This window comes from Thamnophis sirtalis, unplaced genomic scaffold (assembly GCF_051295495.1).
Source record: "Thamnophis sirtalis isolate CommonGarterSnake01/CBP01778 unplaced genomic scaffold, rThaSir2_p1.2 scaffold_11, whole genome shotgun sequence".
Lineage (NCBI taxonomy): Eukaryota > Metazoa > Chordata > Lepidosauria > Squamata > Natricidae > Thamnophis > Thamnophis sirtalis.
Genome location: NW_028261391.1, coordinates 1,428,994 through 1,442,111, shown reverse-complemented (window position 1 = coordinate 1,442,111; position 13,118 = coordinate 1,428,994). Strand labels below are relative to the sequence as shown.

The window sequence follows — 13,118 nt, the reverse complement described above, 5'->3', positions numbered from 1 at the left end:
ACAAGCAGAGTCAGTGGGGAATCCAGATTTACAGTTTAACAACTGTGGCAAGAAAGGTTGTTAAAATTAGCCCAAATTCGCTTAACTAATGTCTCGCTTCACTAATTTCTTGCTTAACTAATGTCTCGCTTAGCTAATGTTTCACTTAACAAATGTCTCGCTTAACAAATGTCTCGTTTAACAAATGTTTCACTTAACAAATCTCTCGCTTAACTAATGTTTCATTTAACAAATCTCTCACTTAACTAATGTTTCGTTTAACAAATGTTTCGCTTAACAAATGTCTCGCTTAACAAATGTCTTGTTTAAACAAATGTCTCATTTAACAAATGTCTCACTTAAATAATGTCTCGCTTAACAAATGTCTCGTTTAACAAATGTCTCGCTTAACTAATGTCTCGTTTAACAAATGTCTCGTTTAACAAATGTCTCATTTAACAAATCTCTCGCTTAACTAATGTTTCATTTAACAAATCTCTCACTTAACTAATGTTTCATTTAACAAATGTTTCGCTTAACAAATGTCTCGCTTAACAAATGTCTTGTTTAACAAATGTCTCATTTAACAAATGTCTCGCTTAACTAATGTCTCACTTAACAAATGTCTCGCTTAAATAATGTCTCGCTTAACAAATGCCTCGCTTGGCATGAGGAATTTGGGGCTCCCTTTTGGTCGTAAGTCGAGGACTACCTGTACCTTGGCACCTTGGGCATGGGTGCAAATTCTGCCTCCTGTGAACAAGCCGTGGGTGGTTTGGGGGAAAGCTCAGCGGCTCAGCCGGCCTTGAGATTTCACCCTGCTCATCGCTCTCCTTTTCCCTTTCTCTCTGGGCGCAGTACTCCACCGAACTGAAGAAGCTCTACTGCCAGATCGCCAAGACCTGCCCCATCCAGATCAAGGTGATGACCCCCCCGCCCCAGGGGGCAGTCATCCGAGCCATGCCGGTTTACAAGAAGGCCGAACACGTGACCGAAGTGGTCAAGCGGTGCCCGAATCACGAACTCAGCCGGGAATTCAACGAAGGTGAGTCCGAAGCAGAGGGTGGAATTCAGCCGGTTCTGACCGGTTCTGGTTAGAACCGGTGGCGGGAATTTTGAGTAGTTCAGAGAACCGGCAAATGTCACCTCTGGCTGGGCCCTGGAGTGGGTGGGTGGGGGAAATGGGGATTTTACAGCATCCTTCCCCTGCCACGCCCAGAGAACCAGTAGTAAAAAAGTTTGGATTTCACCAGAAATAATGATGGCGCTAATGGAGGAGAGCAGGAGGAGGAAGGAGAGAGGGAAAAGAAGAATACAGGAGAGGAGAAGGAAATGGAAAAAGAGAAGAAGGGAAAGGAATAAGGTTAAACCAAATTCTCATTTCACATTTCATCTGTGGTTACCTGCAAAAGTCCAGTTTCCCTTGAGGCCGGAGAAGGCGGGAATTTCGAATTTCGGATCGATTTCCATCCTCTTCTTTTCCCAGGCCAAATTGCTCCTCCCAGTCATCTCATCCGCGTGGAAGGCAACAGCCACGCCCAATACGTGGAAGACCCCATCACTGGCAGGCAGAGCGTCCTGGTCCCTTACGAACCACCCCAGGTGAGTGGGGGAGAGCACAGGTGGAGGGATCACGGCCAGGTGCAGACCTGAAGGTTAAAGTTAAAGGGGTTTATGGGTGAAAAGATTCCCAGGTATCTCCTCAAGAAACAGCTGTACCTGCTTGGAGTAAGATAAGGGTCCGTGTAGGTTGGATTTAGTGGCTACCCAGGGATTCTAGGCTGCTTCCTCTTTTTACTCTGCCCCCAGCTTCTGCCACCCTTTCTCCTACATATCTCCTTTCTTCTTTCCTTCCTTCTTTTGTTCTCCATCTCCTTCCCTTCCTTCCTCCCTTCTGCCCTCCATCCCTCTCCTTCTTTTGTTCTCCATCTCCCTCTCTCCTTCCCTTCCTTCCTTCCTTCCTTCCTCTTTCCCTCCCTCCTCCTTCCTTCGTTCTCTAACTCCCTCCCTTCTGCCTTCCCTCTCTCCTTCTTTTGTTCTTCATCTCCCTCCTTCCCTTTCTTCCTCCCTCCCTCTTTTGCTCCCTCCTCCTTTCTTCATTCTCTAATTTCCTCCTTCCCTTCCTTCCTTCCTTCCTCTTTCCTTCCCTCCTCCCTCCCTCCCTTCCTTCTGCCCTCTCTCCCTCTCTTTCTTTGGTTCTCCATCTCCCTTCCTCCTTCCCTTCCTTCCTTCCTCCCTCTATCTCTCCCTCCTCCTTCCTTTGTTCTCTAACTCCCTGCCACTCTTCTGCCCTCCCTCTCTCCTTCTTTTGTTCTCCATCTCCCTCCTTCCCTTCCTTCCTCCCTCTTTCCCTCCCTCCTCCCTTCCTTCATTCTCTGATTTCCTCCCTCCCTTCTTTCTGCCCTCCCTCCCTCTCCTTCTTTTGTTCTCCATCTCCCTCCTTCCCTTCCTTCCTCCCTCTTTCCCTCCCTCCTCCCTTCCTTCATTCTCTAATTTCCTCCCTCCCTCCCTTCTTTCTGCCCTCCCTCCCTCTCCTTCTTTTGTTCTCCATCTCCCTCCTTCCCTTCCTTCCTTCCTTCCTTCCTTCCTTCCTCTTTCCCTCCCTCCTCCCTTCCTTCATTCTCTAATTTCCTCCCTCCCGCCCTTCTTTTGTTCCCCATCTCCCTCCTTCCCTTCCTCCCTCCCTTCTTCCCATTCCTATCTCCTTCCTCTAATTCCCATCTTGTCGAGCCCAGAAGATCAGGTCCAACATGAAAGTGCAATGGAACCGATTTGTTGCTAAAAGCCTACAGGGATTTTCTCAACCAAAAAGTCAGTATGTGCTAAGATGGTCCATTGGACTTCATTTGTGGCTCCTGTAGGGATTCTAGGCAGATTCCTCTTTTGACTCCTCCAGCCAGCCTTTCTCCTACACCTGTCCTTCCTCTCAGTCCCCAACTCTCTCCTCCCTCCCTGTCTTTCTTCCCTCCTCCCTTCCTCTTGCCCTCCCTCTCTCTCCTCCTCCTTCCTTCCCCATCTACTTTCCTCTCTTTCGAAAAGACGAGATGCAAATTGTAGCCACACAGGGCAGTTTCTCCACATTCTGCCTGGAAGCGTCCTCCGTTAAAAACCGATTTCAAGCAGAACTATTATTAGATGCGTTTGTGTGTGAGATGGTTGCTGAATTTTTTTTTTTTAATCCCCTGACTCGTTTTTTAAGTGTCTGAAACGCATCTGGGAAGGGTTGTGTGGGGGGGGGGGAGAGCATTTGGCACAAAGCAAGACATTGTTCAAGTAAATATACTGTAAAGAAAGAAAGATTAAAATCTGCGTATATTCATACATGCACCAGCATTCGACTATTATTTTGTTTTAAAGTCCTCCGTGAAAAGCTTATTCTTTAACGGTCCAAATCCCTTGGCTCGTTGCAATCTTGCAAAATCCCCCCCCCCCCAAAAAAATCAAGCTGAGAAGATTGTCATCGTTTCCAGAGATGAGTTCGAAGCTGTGTGAGAGAGAGACACACATATCTATTTTTCCCCCTCTTTTTTACCCCTGCGTGTGGTCGTAAGGAACCGTTTCCCACTTGCAAACAAGACGCTCGTCTTTCAGCTGCCGTGATTTGGCAGAAATTGCAAAAAAAATTCCCATCTTGGCCGCTGCCGAGTTAACAAGCCAGGAAGCTGCTTGCATTGTAAAGGGTGCACTTTTGCCGCTAGTCCACATTGTGCAAGCCAAAACAAGGACCTGGTTTCCTGCAAGGACGGCAGTGAAAAAGAGGAGGAAACATCCAGGAAAGCAGGATAGTGTTTGTGTGTATGTTGTGTGTGTGATAAACTACCTATCCTTTGCGTGGCATCAGCAGTCCCAGCACCCAGCAATTAGAGAGACCTACAGCTGAGATTCTTAAGTTACCCGGAAATTCAACCCACCGTTTCCTGCTTCTTCTTTCCAGGTTGGCACCGAATTCACAACCGTCCTCTATAATTTCATGTGCAACAGCAGCTGCGTTGGGGCATGAATCGCCGCCCCATCCTCATCATCGTCACGCTGGAGGCCCGAGAGTAAGTCGGGAGGTTGCGGGAAATCTGGAAGTGGAACTCAGAGGCTGCCGGAGTCCAAATGTACCCTTTACAAGTAGCATTCAATCAATCAGAACAGAGCTGGAAGGGGCCTTGGAGGTCTTCTAGTCCAACCCCCTGCTCAAGCAGGAGACCCTAGACCATTTTAATCCATCAGTCAATCAGAATAGAGCTGGAAGGGGCCTTGGAGGTCTTCTAGTCCAACCCCCTGCTCAAGCAGGAGACCATTTCACAAATGGTCTGTCTCCTTAAAAGACTTTTTCAAAGGAAGGAAAGAAAGGGGAAGGTGGGAGGGAAGGAAACAAAACGGTCACATGAGTGACCCGCTTTACAGCCGTCATTATTTGAGTTGTGGTCATAAGTTGTGGACTGACGGTGTAAAGATATCTCCTGGGTGAATCCATCTCAATACGATCCACTTCACGCACAACATACAACTTGGCTTTCACGCCAACGCCATAACTTGAAGATTCCCACCCACCCCCCCCCCCCCCATCGATAGCAATGAGGGTTAACTCGTGATTTGGGGCAGGTTAGTTCGTGGTTTGTCAGATGAGCCATATAGAATAGAATAAGGAATAGAATAGAATAGAATAGATATTGGAATGTAGAGTAGAGTATAATAAGAATTAGAATAGAATAGATTAGATTAGATTAGATATTGGAATGTAGAGTATAATAATTGGAATGGAATAGAATAGAATAGATTAGATTAGATTAGATATTGGAATGTAGAGTAGAGTATAATAAGAATGGAATGGAATAGAATAGAATAGAATAGATATTGGAATGTAGAGTATAATAAGAATTAGAATAGAATAGAATAGATTAAATTAGATTAGATATTGGAATGTAGAGTAGAGTATAATAAGAATTAGAATAGAATAGAATAGATTAGATTAGATTAGATATTGGAATGTAGAGTAGAGTATAATAAGAATTAGAATAGAATAGAATAGATTAGATTAGATATTGGAATGTAGAGTAGAGTATAATAAGAATTAGAATAGAATAGATTAGATTAGATTAGATATTGGAATGTAGAGTAGAGTATAATAATTGGAATGGAATAGAATAGAATAGATTAGATTAGATTAGATATTGGAATGTAGAGTAGAGTCATAATAAGAATGGAATGGAATAGAATAGAATAGAATAGATATTGGAATGTAGAGTATAATAAGAATTAGAATAGAATAGAATAGATTAAATTAGATTAGATATTGGAATGTAGAGTAGAGTATAATAAGAATTAGAATAGAATAGATTAGATTAGATTAGATATTGGAATGTAGAGTAGAGTATAATAAGAATTAGAATAGAATAGAATAGATTAGATTAGATTAGATATTGGAATGTAGAGTAGAGTATAATAAGAATAAGAATGGAATAGAATAGAATAGATATTGGACTATAGAATCGGAATGAATAGAATAGAAATTGGAATATAGAATAGAATGGAATGGAATGGAATGGAATTCTTTATTGGCCAAGTGTGATTGGACACACAAGGAATTTGTCTTTGGTGCAGATGCTCTCATGGGACATAAAAAGACAAGATACATTTGTCAAGAGTCATAAGATACATCACTTAATGATAGTCACAGGGTACAAATAAGCAATCAGGAAACAATCAATATAAATCGTAAGGATACAACCCACAGTCCTGCAGTCATAAGTGTGAGGAGATGGGGGATAGGAACGATGAGGAGACTAATAGTAAAAATAATGCAGCCTTAATAAAAAAAAATTGACCGTGTTGTGGGAATTAGTGGTTTAGCAGAGTGATGGCATTCGGGGGGAGAAAACTGTCCTTGTGTCCAGTTGTTCTGGTGTGCAATGCCCGTTTTGCGTCGTTTTGAGGGTAGGAGTTGAAACAATTGATGCCCAGGATGCGAGGGGTCTGTAGATATTTTCTCGGCCCTCTTTTTGGCTCCTGCAGTGTCCAGCTCCTCAATGGAAGGCAGGTTGGTAGCCAATGTTTTTTCTGCAGTTCTGATTCTCCTCTGAAGTCCGTGCCGGTCTTGTTGGGTTGCAGAGCCAAAGCAGACCGTTTTTGAGGTGCAGATGATGGGTTCAGTCCTTCCCCTGTAGAAGGACATTTGTCCTCTGTTCAGCCAATCCCCGAGGCATTTCTAGAGAGGGTTATTCTGGCCTCAAGGGGATGATGGGTTTTGTTCTCTTCGCCCTGCAGCGGTCAAGTCCTCGGTCGCCGATGCTTTGAGGCTCGGATCTGCGCCTGCCCGGGCCGGGATCGCAAAGCGGACGAAGACAGCATTCGGAAGCAACAGGTCTCCGAAGGCACAAAGAACGGTGACGGTACGAAGCGCCGTAAGTAGCCAGAAGCCGTAGCCTCCATGGCGGTGCATTTCAACGTTCTTTTTTTCCCCCTTGCGGACGGGTGGACTGCAGCTCCTACCAGAACCCCTGGGCACAAAACGCCCTGCCTTTGCAGGGGTTTCTCATTCTGACCTCCTTACTCTCCTATCGTCCCTTCCTCTGCGACCCCTCCTCCGCTTTAGCAGATGGGGAAGAGAGAGAGACAGAGACACAGAGAGACAGAGAGAGAGACAGAGAGAGGCAGAAAGACAGAGAGAAAGAGAGATACAGACAGACAGAGAGAGAGACAGACAGAGAGAGAGAGAGAGAAGAGAGAGAGACAAAGAGACAGACAGAGAGAGACAGACAGAGAGACAGACAGAAAGACAGAGAGAGAGAGACAGAGAGAGAGGCAGAAAGACAGAGAGAGAGAGACAGAGAGAGAGGCAGAAAGACAGAGAGAGAGAGAGAGAGGCAGAAAGACAGAGAGAGAGACACAGACAGAGAGAGAGAGAGAGACAGAAAGAGACAGACAGAGAGAGAGGCAGAAAGACAGAGAGAGACAGAGAGACAGAGAGAGGCAGAAAGAGGCAGAAAGACAGAGAGAGACAGAGAGACAGAGGAGGGCAGAAAGACAGAAATAGAAACACAGACAGAGAGAGAGAGAGAGAAAGAGACAGACAGAGAGAGACAGACAGAAAGACAGACAGAAAGACAGAGAGAGAGAGACAGAGAGAGAGGCAGAAAGACAGAGAGGAGAGACAGAGAGAGAGGCAGAAAGACAGAGAGAGGAGAGAGAGAGGAGAGAGAGAGGCAGAAAGACAGAGAGAGAGACACAGACAGAGAGAGAGAGACAGAAAGAGACAGACAGAGAGAGAGGCAGAAAGACAGAGAGAGACAGAGAGACAGAGAGAGGCAGAAAGAGGCAGAAAGACAGAGAGAGACAGAGAGACAGAGAGAGGCAGAAAGACAGAAATAGAAACACAGACAGAGAGAGAGAGAGAGAAAGAGACAGACAGAGAGAGAGGCAGAAAGACAGAGAGAGACAGAGAGACAGAGAGAGGCAGAAAGACAGAGAGAAAGAGAGAGACGGAGAGACGGAGTGAGACAGAGAGAGACAGAGACACAGAGACAGAGACGGAGAGAGAGGCAGAAAGACAGAAAGAGAGACAGAGAGAGAGAGACGGAGAGAGGCAGAAAGACAGAGAGAAAGAGAGAGACAGAGAGACAGACAGAGAGAGAGGCAGAAAGACAGAGAGACAGAGAGAGAGACACAGAGAGAGGAAGTGAGACAGAGACAGAGAGGCAGAAAGACAGAGAGAAAAGAGAGAGAGAGAGAGAGACAAAGGGAGTGAGACAGACAGAGAGAGACACAGAGAGAGACACAGAGAGAGAGAGATCAGGCATAACTAACTAGCTAGGGAATTCTGGGCGTTGAAGTCCACCCATTCTCGAGAGCCCAGCGTTGAAATTCACTGGCTCAGGAGGAGATCAGCGTCTGATGTTTGCGTTTTGCGCATGGATGAGTGTTTGTCGGCTTAGCTCAGCTGCCTTGAGTGCTCCGTCCAGCGCATTTCGCACGAATGGGCCACAAAGCCATTTCCCTAGCCAGGTTCAGCGTTTGTGTGAGTGCAGCTCCGGGGTCAGCCGGACGGGAGGAAGAAAGTCCTTACCCAGTCCCAACTTGTAGGATTGTGTGCAGTGGAGTGGAACAAGCAACACAATCACCCCAAGTGAAATGCCAGCTAACGGCGTCAATCAAGGCAGGGTAAACAATCGTAAGAGAGCCAACTTCCCAGTCAGAAGGTTAAAAGATAAAATGCCAGTGGTTTGAAGTGGAGAAAGAAAAAGAAACAAGCTACGTTGTTAATTAGGCCTGACGAATGTCAATGGAGCCTCCATTGGTCGGGGCAGTCTACCTATAATGCAGTGTTTCTCAACCTTGGCAACTTGAAGATGTCTGGACTTCAACTCCCAGAATTCCCCAGCCAGCGAATGCTGGCTGGGGAATTCTGGGAGTTGAAGTCCAGACATCTTCAAGTTGACAAGGTTGAGAAACACTGGACTAAGAGATTGGACAATTTTCATCTTTCTGGGTTATGAAATGGACTTTATAAAAACCAAAAAAACAAGCTACGGTGTCCCTTAGGCCTGACAAGTGTTAATGGAGCCTCCATTGGTCAGGACAGTCTACCCCTTTTTTCCACTTGCTGGGTAATTTTCATCCTTCCGGGCTTCCCGGAAGCTTCTGGAAGGTGAAAGGAGAGGTGAGCCTTCTGAAAGATTTGCGTTTCCAGGTGGACGAAATAGAGACAGTGCTCAACTTAACAAGGGGTTGCTTCGAAGTTACGACGGACCCCCATTTACGGCTGATCATAGCGGTCACACGACCCGGATTTGCTGGGTTTTGGGGGGTAAATGGAGCTTTAGTTCCGGTTTCTGGCCAAAACACCCAATAGGTTTGCTTAACAACGGCCAAAATCGCTTAATGACTTCTGGGGGGGGGGGGGTAAACGGTCGTAAATCAGGACTCCCATGGGTTGACCTGCTTTATGACTGTCTCGACTTATGACTGTAGTGCACAGGCTCTATTATGGTCATAAGTCAAAGACTACCTGTAGGGATTTACTGCAGGAATCTCCAAAGATGGTTACGTTAAAACCTGTGGACTTCAACTCCCAGAATTCCCCAGCCAGCAATGGCATTGCTGGCTGGGGAATTCTGGGAGTTGAAGTCCACAAGTTTTAACGTAACCATCTTTGGAGGCTTCTGACCTAGTGGTAGCCAAGATTGACAACCAGGTTTTACTTTGCTGGGAGTTGAGTTCAGAGGAAGAACTGGTTGGATGGAAGTTGGACCAAATCATCGTCTGCTAAGACCTGGTGGGCTTGTCCCCCTTGTCTCCAGAAATCTTCTCCAGAGGTTTCTCCAGCTGAAATCTGGTGCTATAGAGAAGCAACCGGAAGCATCTTGAGTCCTGGAGCATATCCTCCATCTGGGGTCAAGATGAGTCCCTCTTCCTTGACCGTCCTTCCGTTGGCCAAGATCTTCCCTTGGTGGGCCTTCCGTGCTCTTGTTCATTTCCGAGCTTCAGGCGCAGACTCAGAAATGGCAACAGCTTCTCCCGAATTAAGATGCCAAGTTGACTTTCCGTGGTGCCCATTTTCTTCTGTCTTCGTTGCCAGCTTTCCGGCAGAGCACACATGGCATCCAGATGACCTCGGTCAAGAAAAGACGCAACCCAGATGATGAACTCCTGTATCTCCCAGTAAGTAGAACCAGGACTTGGGTAAAAAATGTGGAGGTGTTCCTTGTAGTTGGGAGAATCACACCTTGAGGGCCAACTGGCAAGGCAAGGTAGAACCCTCAGAAGGTGTGAGAACTTCTGCTGTCTTTCTGAGCCAATTCAGGAAGGTGGGAAGTCAAGGCCACCTTCCCTTCATGGGTTCTCAGAACATGGACTACCCCTTTCCTGACCGGAAGGGAATTTGAAGGGAATTTGGCTACTTACGCAAGATATGGACTTGGTGTCTTCTGTGTTTTTGGACATGGTGAGCTCAACTTGTGTCCTATTGGGAGCTAATCGGGGCCAGACCTGGTGAGATTTTGGTTGGGAGAAAAGGAAATTTCTTTCTTTTTATTTTAATTTTATTTTATCAATTTCATATATACATTCAAAATTATATGATCTCATAACTATTATTAATAATATGTATTTATAACAATTTTTCCCTACAGTTGACAATATACTTGAAGATTGCTTTCTTACCATCCCATAGATCCATCTTATCTTACAATGGTCCTATTTCTTCTTCCCTCCCTCCCTCTTTCCTTCCCTCGTTTCTTCTCTCCCTACTCCCCTTCCTTCCTTCTCTCCTTCCCTCCTTCCTTCCCTCCTTTCTTTTCTCCTCTCCTTCCTTTCCCCCTTCCTTTCCTCCTTCCTTCCCCCCTTCCTTCTCTCCTACATTCCCTCCTTCCTTCCCTCCTTTCTTTTCTCCTTCTCTCCTTCCTTTCCCCCTTCCTTTCCTCCTTCCTTCCCCCCTTCCTTCTCTCCTACATTCCCTCCTTCCTTCCCTCCTTCCTTCCCTCCTTTCTTCCCTCCTTTCTTCTCTCCTTCCTTCCCTCCTTTCTTCTCTCCTTCCTTCCCTCCTTGCTTCCCTCCCTCCTTCCCTCCCTCCTTCCTACCCCCCTTTCTTCTCTCCTTCCTTCCTCCTCTCCTTTCCCTTCTCTCCTTCCCCTTCCTCCCCTTTACCCTTCCCCTCTTCTTCCCATTCCTCCCCTCTTTCCTACTCTTACATTCCCTCCCATTCTTCCTCTGCCTTTCCCTTTCTCCTATTCCTCTCCTTCCTATCTTTGAAAAGGAAATTTCATACGCTTTGTTAGTATGTTGAACATAGTTGAAGAAGGCAGGAGGACAATTTTCCAAAGGACCAACAAGGAAAGACATCGTAGATGTAAACATGGGGTTCCCCAGGAGTTGAGCTCAGACTGAAAGATGCTTTTATCTGTTGGAAGGTCCTTTCTGATAGGAAAAGGACATTCGTCGTTCAGTGTTGAATTGTGGGGTCCTTCATAGCAATAGCAATAGCAGTTAGACTTATATACCGCTTCATAGGTCTTTCAGCCCTCTCTAAGCGGTTTACAGAGTCAGCATATCGCCCCCCACAGTCTGGGTCCTCATTTCACCCACCTCGGAAGGATGGAAGGCTGAGTCAACCCTGAGCCAGTGAGATTAGAACCGCTGAACTGCAGATAACAGTCAGCTGAAGTGGCCTGCAATACTGCACCCTAACCACTGCGCCACCTCGGCTCTTGATGCTCTCTGAGCTTGGTGGTTTTCTTGCAGGTGTTTTGCTCCTCTTGTATCCCCTCTGGGAGGGGCCATTCACCGTCCACCTGTGGCTTCACTCCCAAGTCGACCCTTGTTCCTTAGCGGCTCCCTTCTCCTGGCAGCTCTGCGCATGGGCATATCGGGAAGAGGCTCCAGCTGTTCTTCTGATGTCTGACTCCAAAGGCAGCTGATAACTGCCCCCCACTCTCTGCCTTCGACACAGAGCCCTCATCCGAGCCTCCCCCAGACCCCATCTTCCTCCCCAACCTCCACATTGTCTGAGTCTTAACAGCAGCCCCGCCATCCGCTGGAGGGCCACAACAACTGTTTTCCAAATGTTTATATATCAATAGAAAATATTAAAGAGGAAGAAGAAAGAGGAGGAAGAGGGTGTTGGGCAATGGCCTCCTCCTCTGGGCTCCTCATTCAGGTTCTCCCCCCTTCTCCTTGGCTCAGGTTCGAGGCCGGGAGACTTACGAGATGCTGCTGAAGATCAAGGAATCCCTGGAGCTCATGCAGTTCCTCCCCGCAGCACACAATCGAGACCTACCGGCAACAACAGCAACAGCAGCAGCAACACCAACACTTGTTGCAGAAACAGTGAGTCCTTGAGTTGTGACTGTCGGGTTGCGTTGCCCCCTGCATGAGGATGGCCTCTCTCTCTTTTTTTTGGACTTGCCGTGGTGGGATGGAGTGTCTTTGTTGTTGGCAAATGTCTTTCCCAGAAGGGAGATGGCGAGGAGGTCGGCCTTGCCTTGTGTGTGTGTGTGTGTCCCTTTGAGGCCATGTAGACTTCGTAGGCTGGTAAGAAAGTGGTGAGGAGAAGGCAGCCTTTCAACCTTGGGACTTTGGGACTTCAGCTCCAGCCTGAAGAAATAAGTTAATTTCCCAGCAATGGTTGGGGAGAGAATAAAATAGCAATAGCAATAGCTTATATAGACTTATATACCGCTTCATAGGGCTTTCAGCCCTCTCTAAGCGGTTTACAGAGTCAGCATATCGCCCCCAACAATCTGGGTCCTCATTTTACCCACCTCGGAAGGATGGAAGGCTGAGTCCACCCTGAGCCGGTGAGATTTGAACAGCTGAACTGCAGATAACAGTCAGCTGAAGTGGCCTGCAGTGCTGCATTTAACCACTGCGCCACCTCGGAATTGGAAAGGGACCTCGAGGTCTTCTAGTCCAACCCCCTGCTCCAGCAGGAAATCCTACACCATTCCAGATACTATGGGGCTGTGCAATCCCTTGTTAAAAGCCTCCAGGGATGGAGCACCTACAGCTTCTGGTGGCCAGCTGTTCCGCTGGCTAAATTTCCTCACTGCCGGGAAATTCCTCCTTGATTCTAGGTTGCTTCTCCCCTGGATTGGTTTCCACCTGTTGCTGTGGAAGGCTCCTCTCTTTTGAATCTTGATCCGTTCTTTTGAGTCTTGTCTGGCCTCCAACTGCTGGTCCCAGCTGGGGGCCACTGGGTGTGGGCTTCCTGGATGGAGATGTGGCTTTGGGGGTCCCCACCTACCCTCCTTTCCTGCTTTAGAAATGGGGGTCTTTGGGGGAGGGCAGCCCAGAAAACATCTGTGTCAACAGAGGTGCGTGGAAGATAAGCAAAGGTGTTTCCTGATTCAGTTACAAAAATGAATTAGTGTTTTAAGAGAGGCAGGAGAGCTGAAATTTTTAGACGTTAAAAATATATATATATCACAATTTCCAAAGCAAAAATCTGTAGAGATTCTCCGTCCTCCAGGTCAGGGTTGTCCCAAAGGTGCTTTTTTCAGGAGGCAACCGGATTTTCCTGTTCTTTCTTTGGAAACGTTTCGCTTTCCCATCCAAGGAGCTTCTTCAGCTCTGACTGGAGGGTGGGGAAATGGAAGGATTTTATTTTATTTTATTTTATTTTAATTTTTAAAAAAGATTTTATTGGTAAAAAGAAA

General features: G+C 46.7%; 1 protein-coding gene across 1 annotated transcript in view; it reads left to right on the top strand.

Annotated features, from left to right (window-relative positions):
- The window catches only part of TP63 (tumor protein p63), a 99,892-nt gene extending 88,098 nt beyond the window's left edge, over positions 1-11,794 (top strand). Inside the window, 8 exon segments of the mRNA XM_087726050.1 lie at positions 838-1,024; positions 1,466-1,581; positions 3,914-3,968; positions 3,971-4,022; positions 6,235-6,371; positions 9,545-9,627; positions 11,647-11,715; positions 11,717-11,794. Coding sequence (XP_087582176.1) covers positions 838-1,024; positions 1,466-1,581; positions 3,914-3,968; positions 3,971-4,022; positions 6,235-6,371; positions 9,545-9,627; positions 11,647-11,715; positions 11,717-11,794 — 777 coding nt within the window.
- Positions 11,795-13,118: the final 1,324 nt, after the last annotated feature.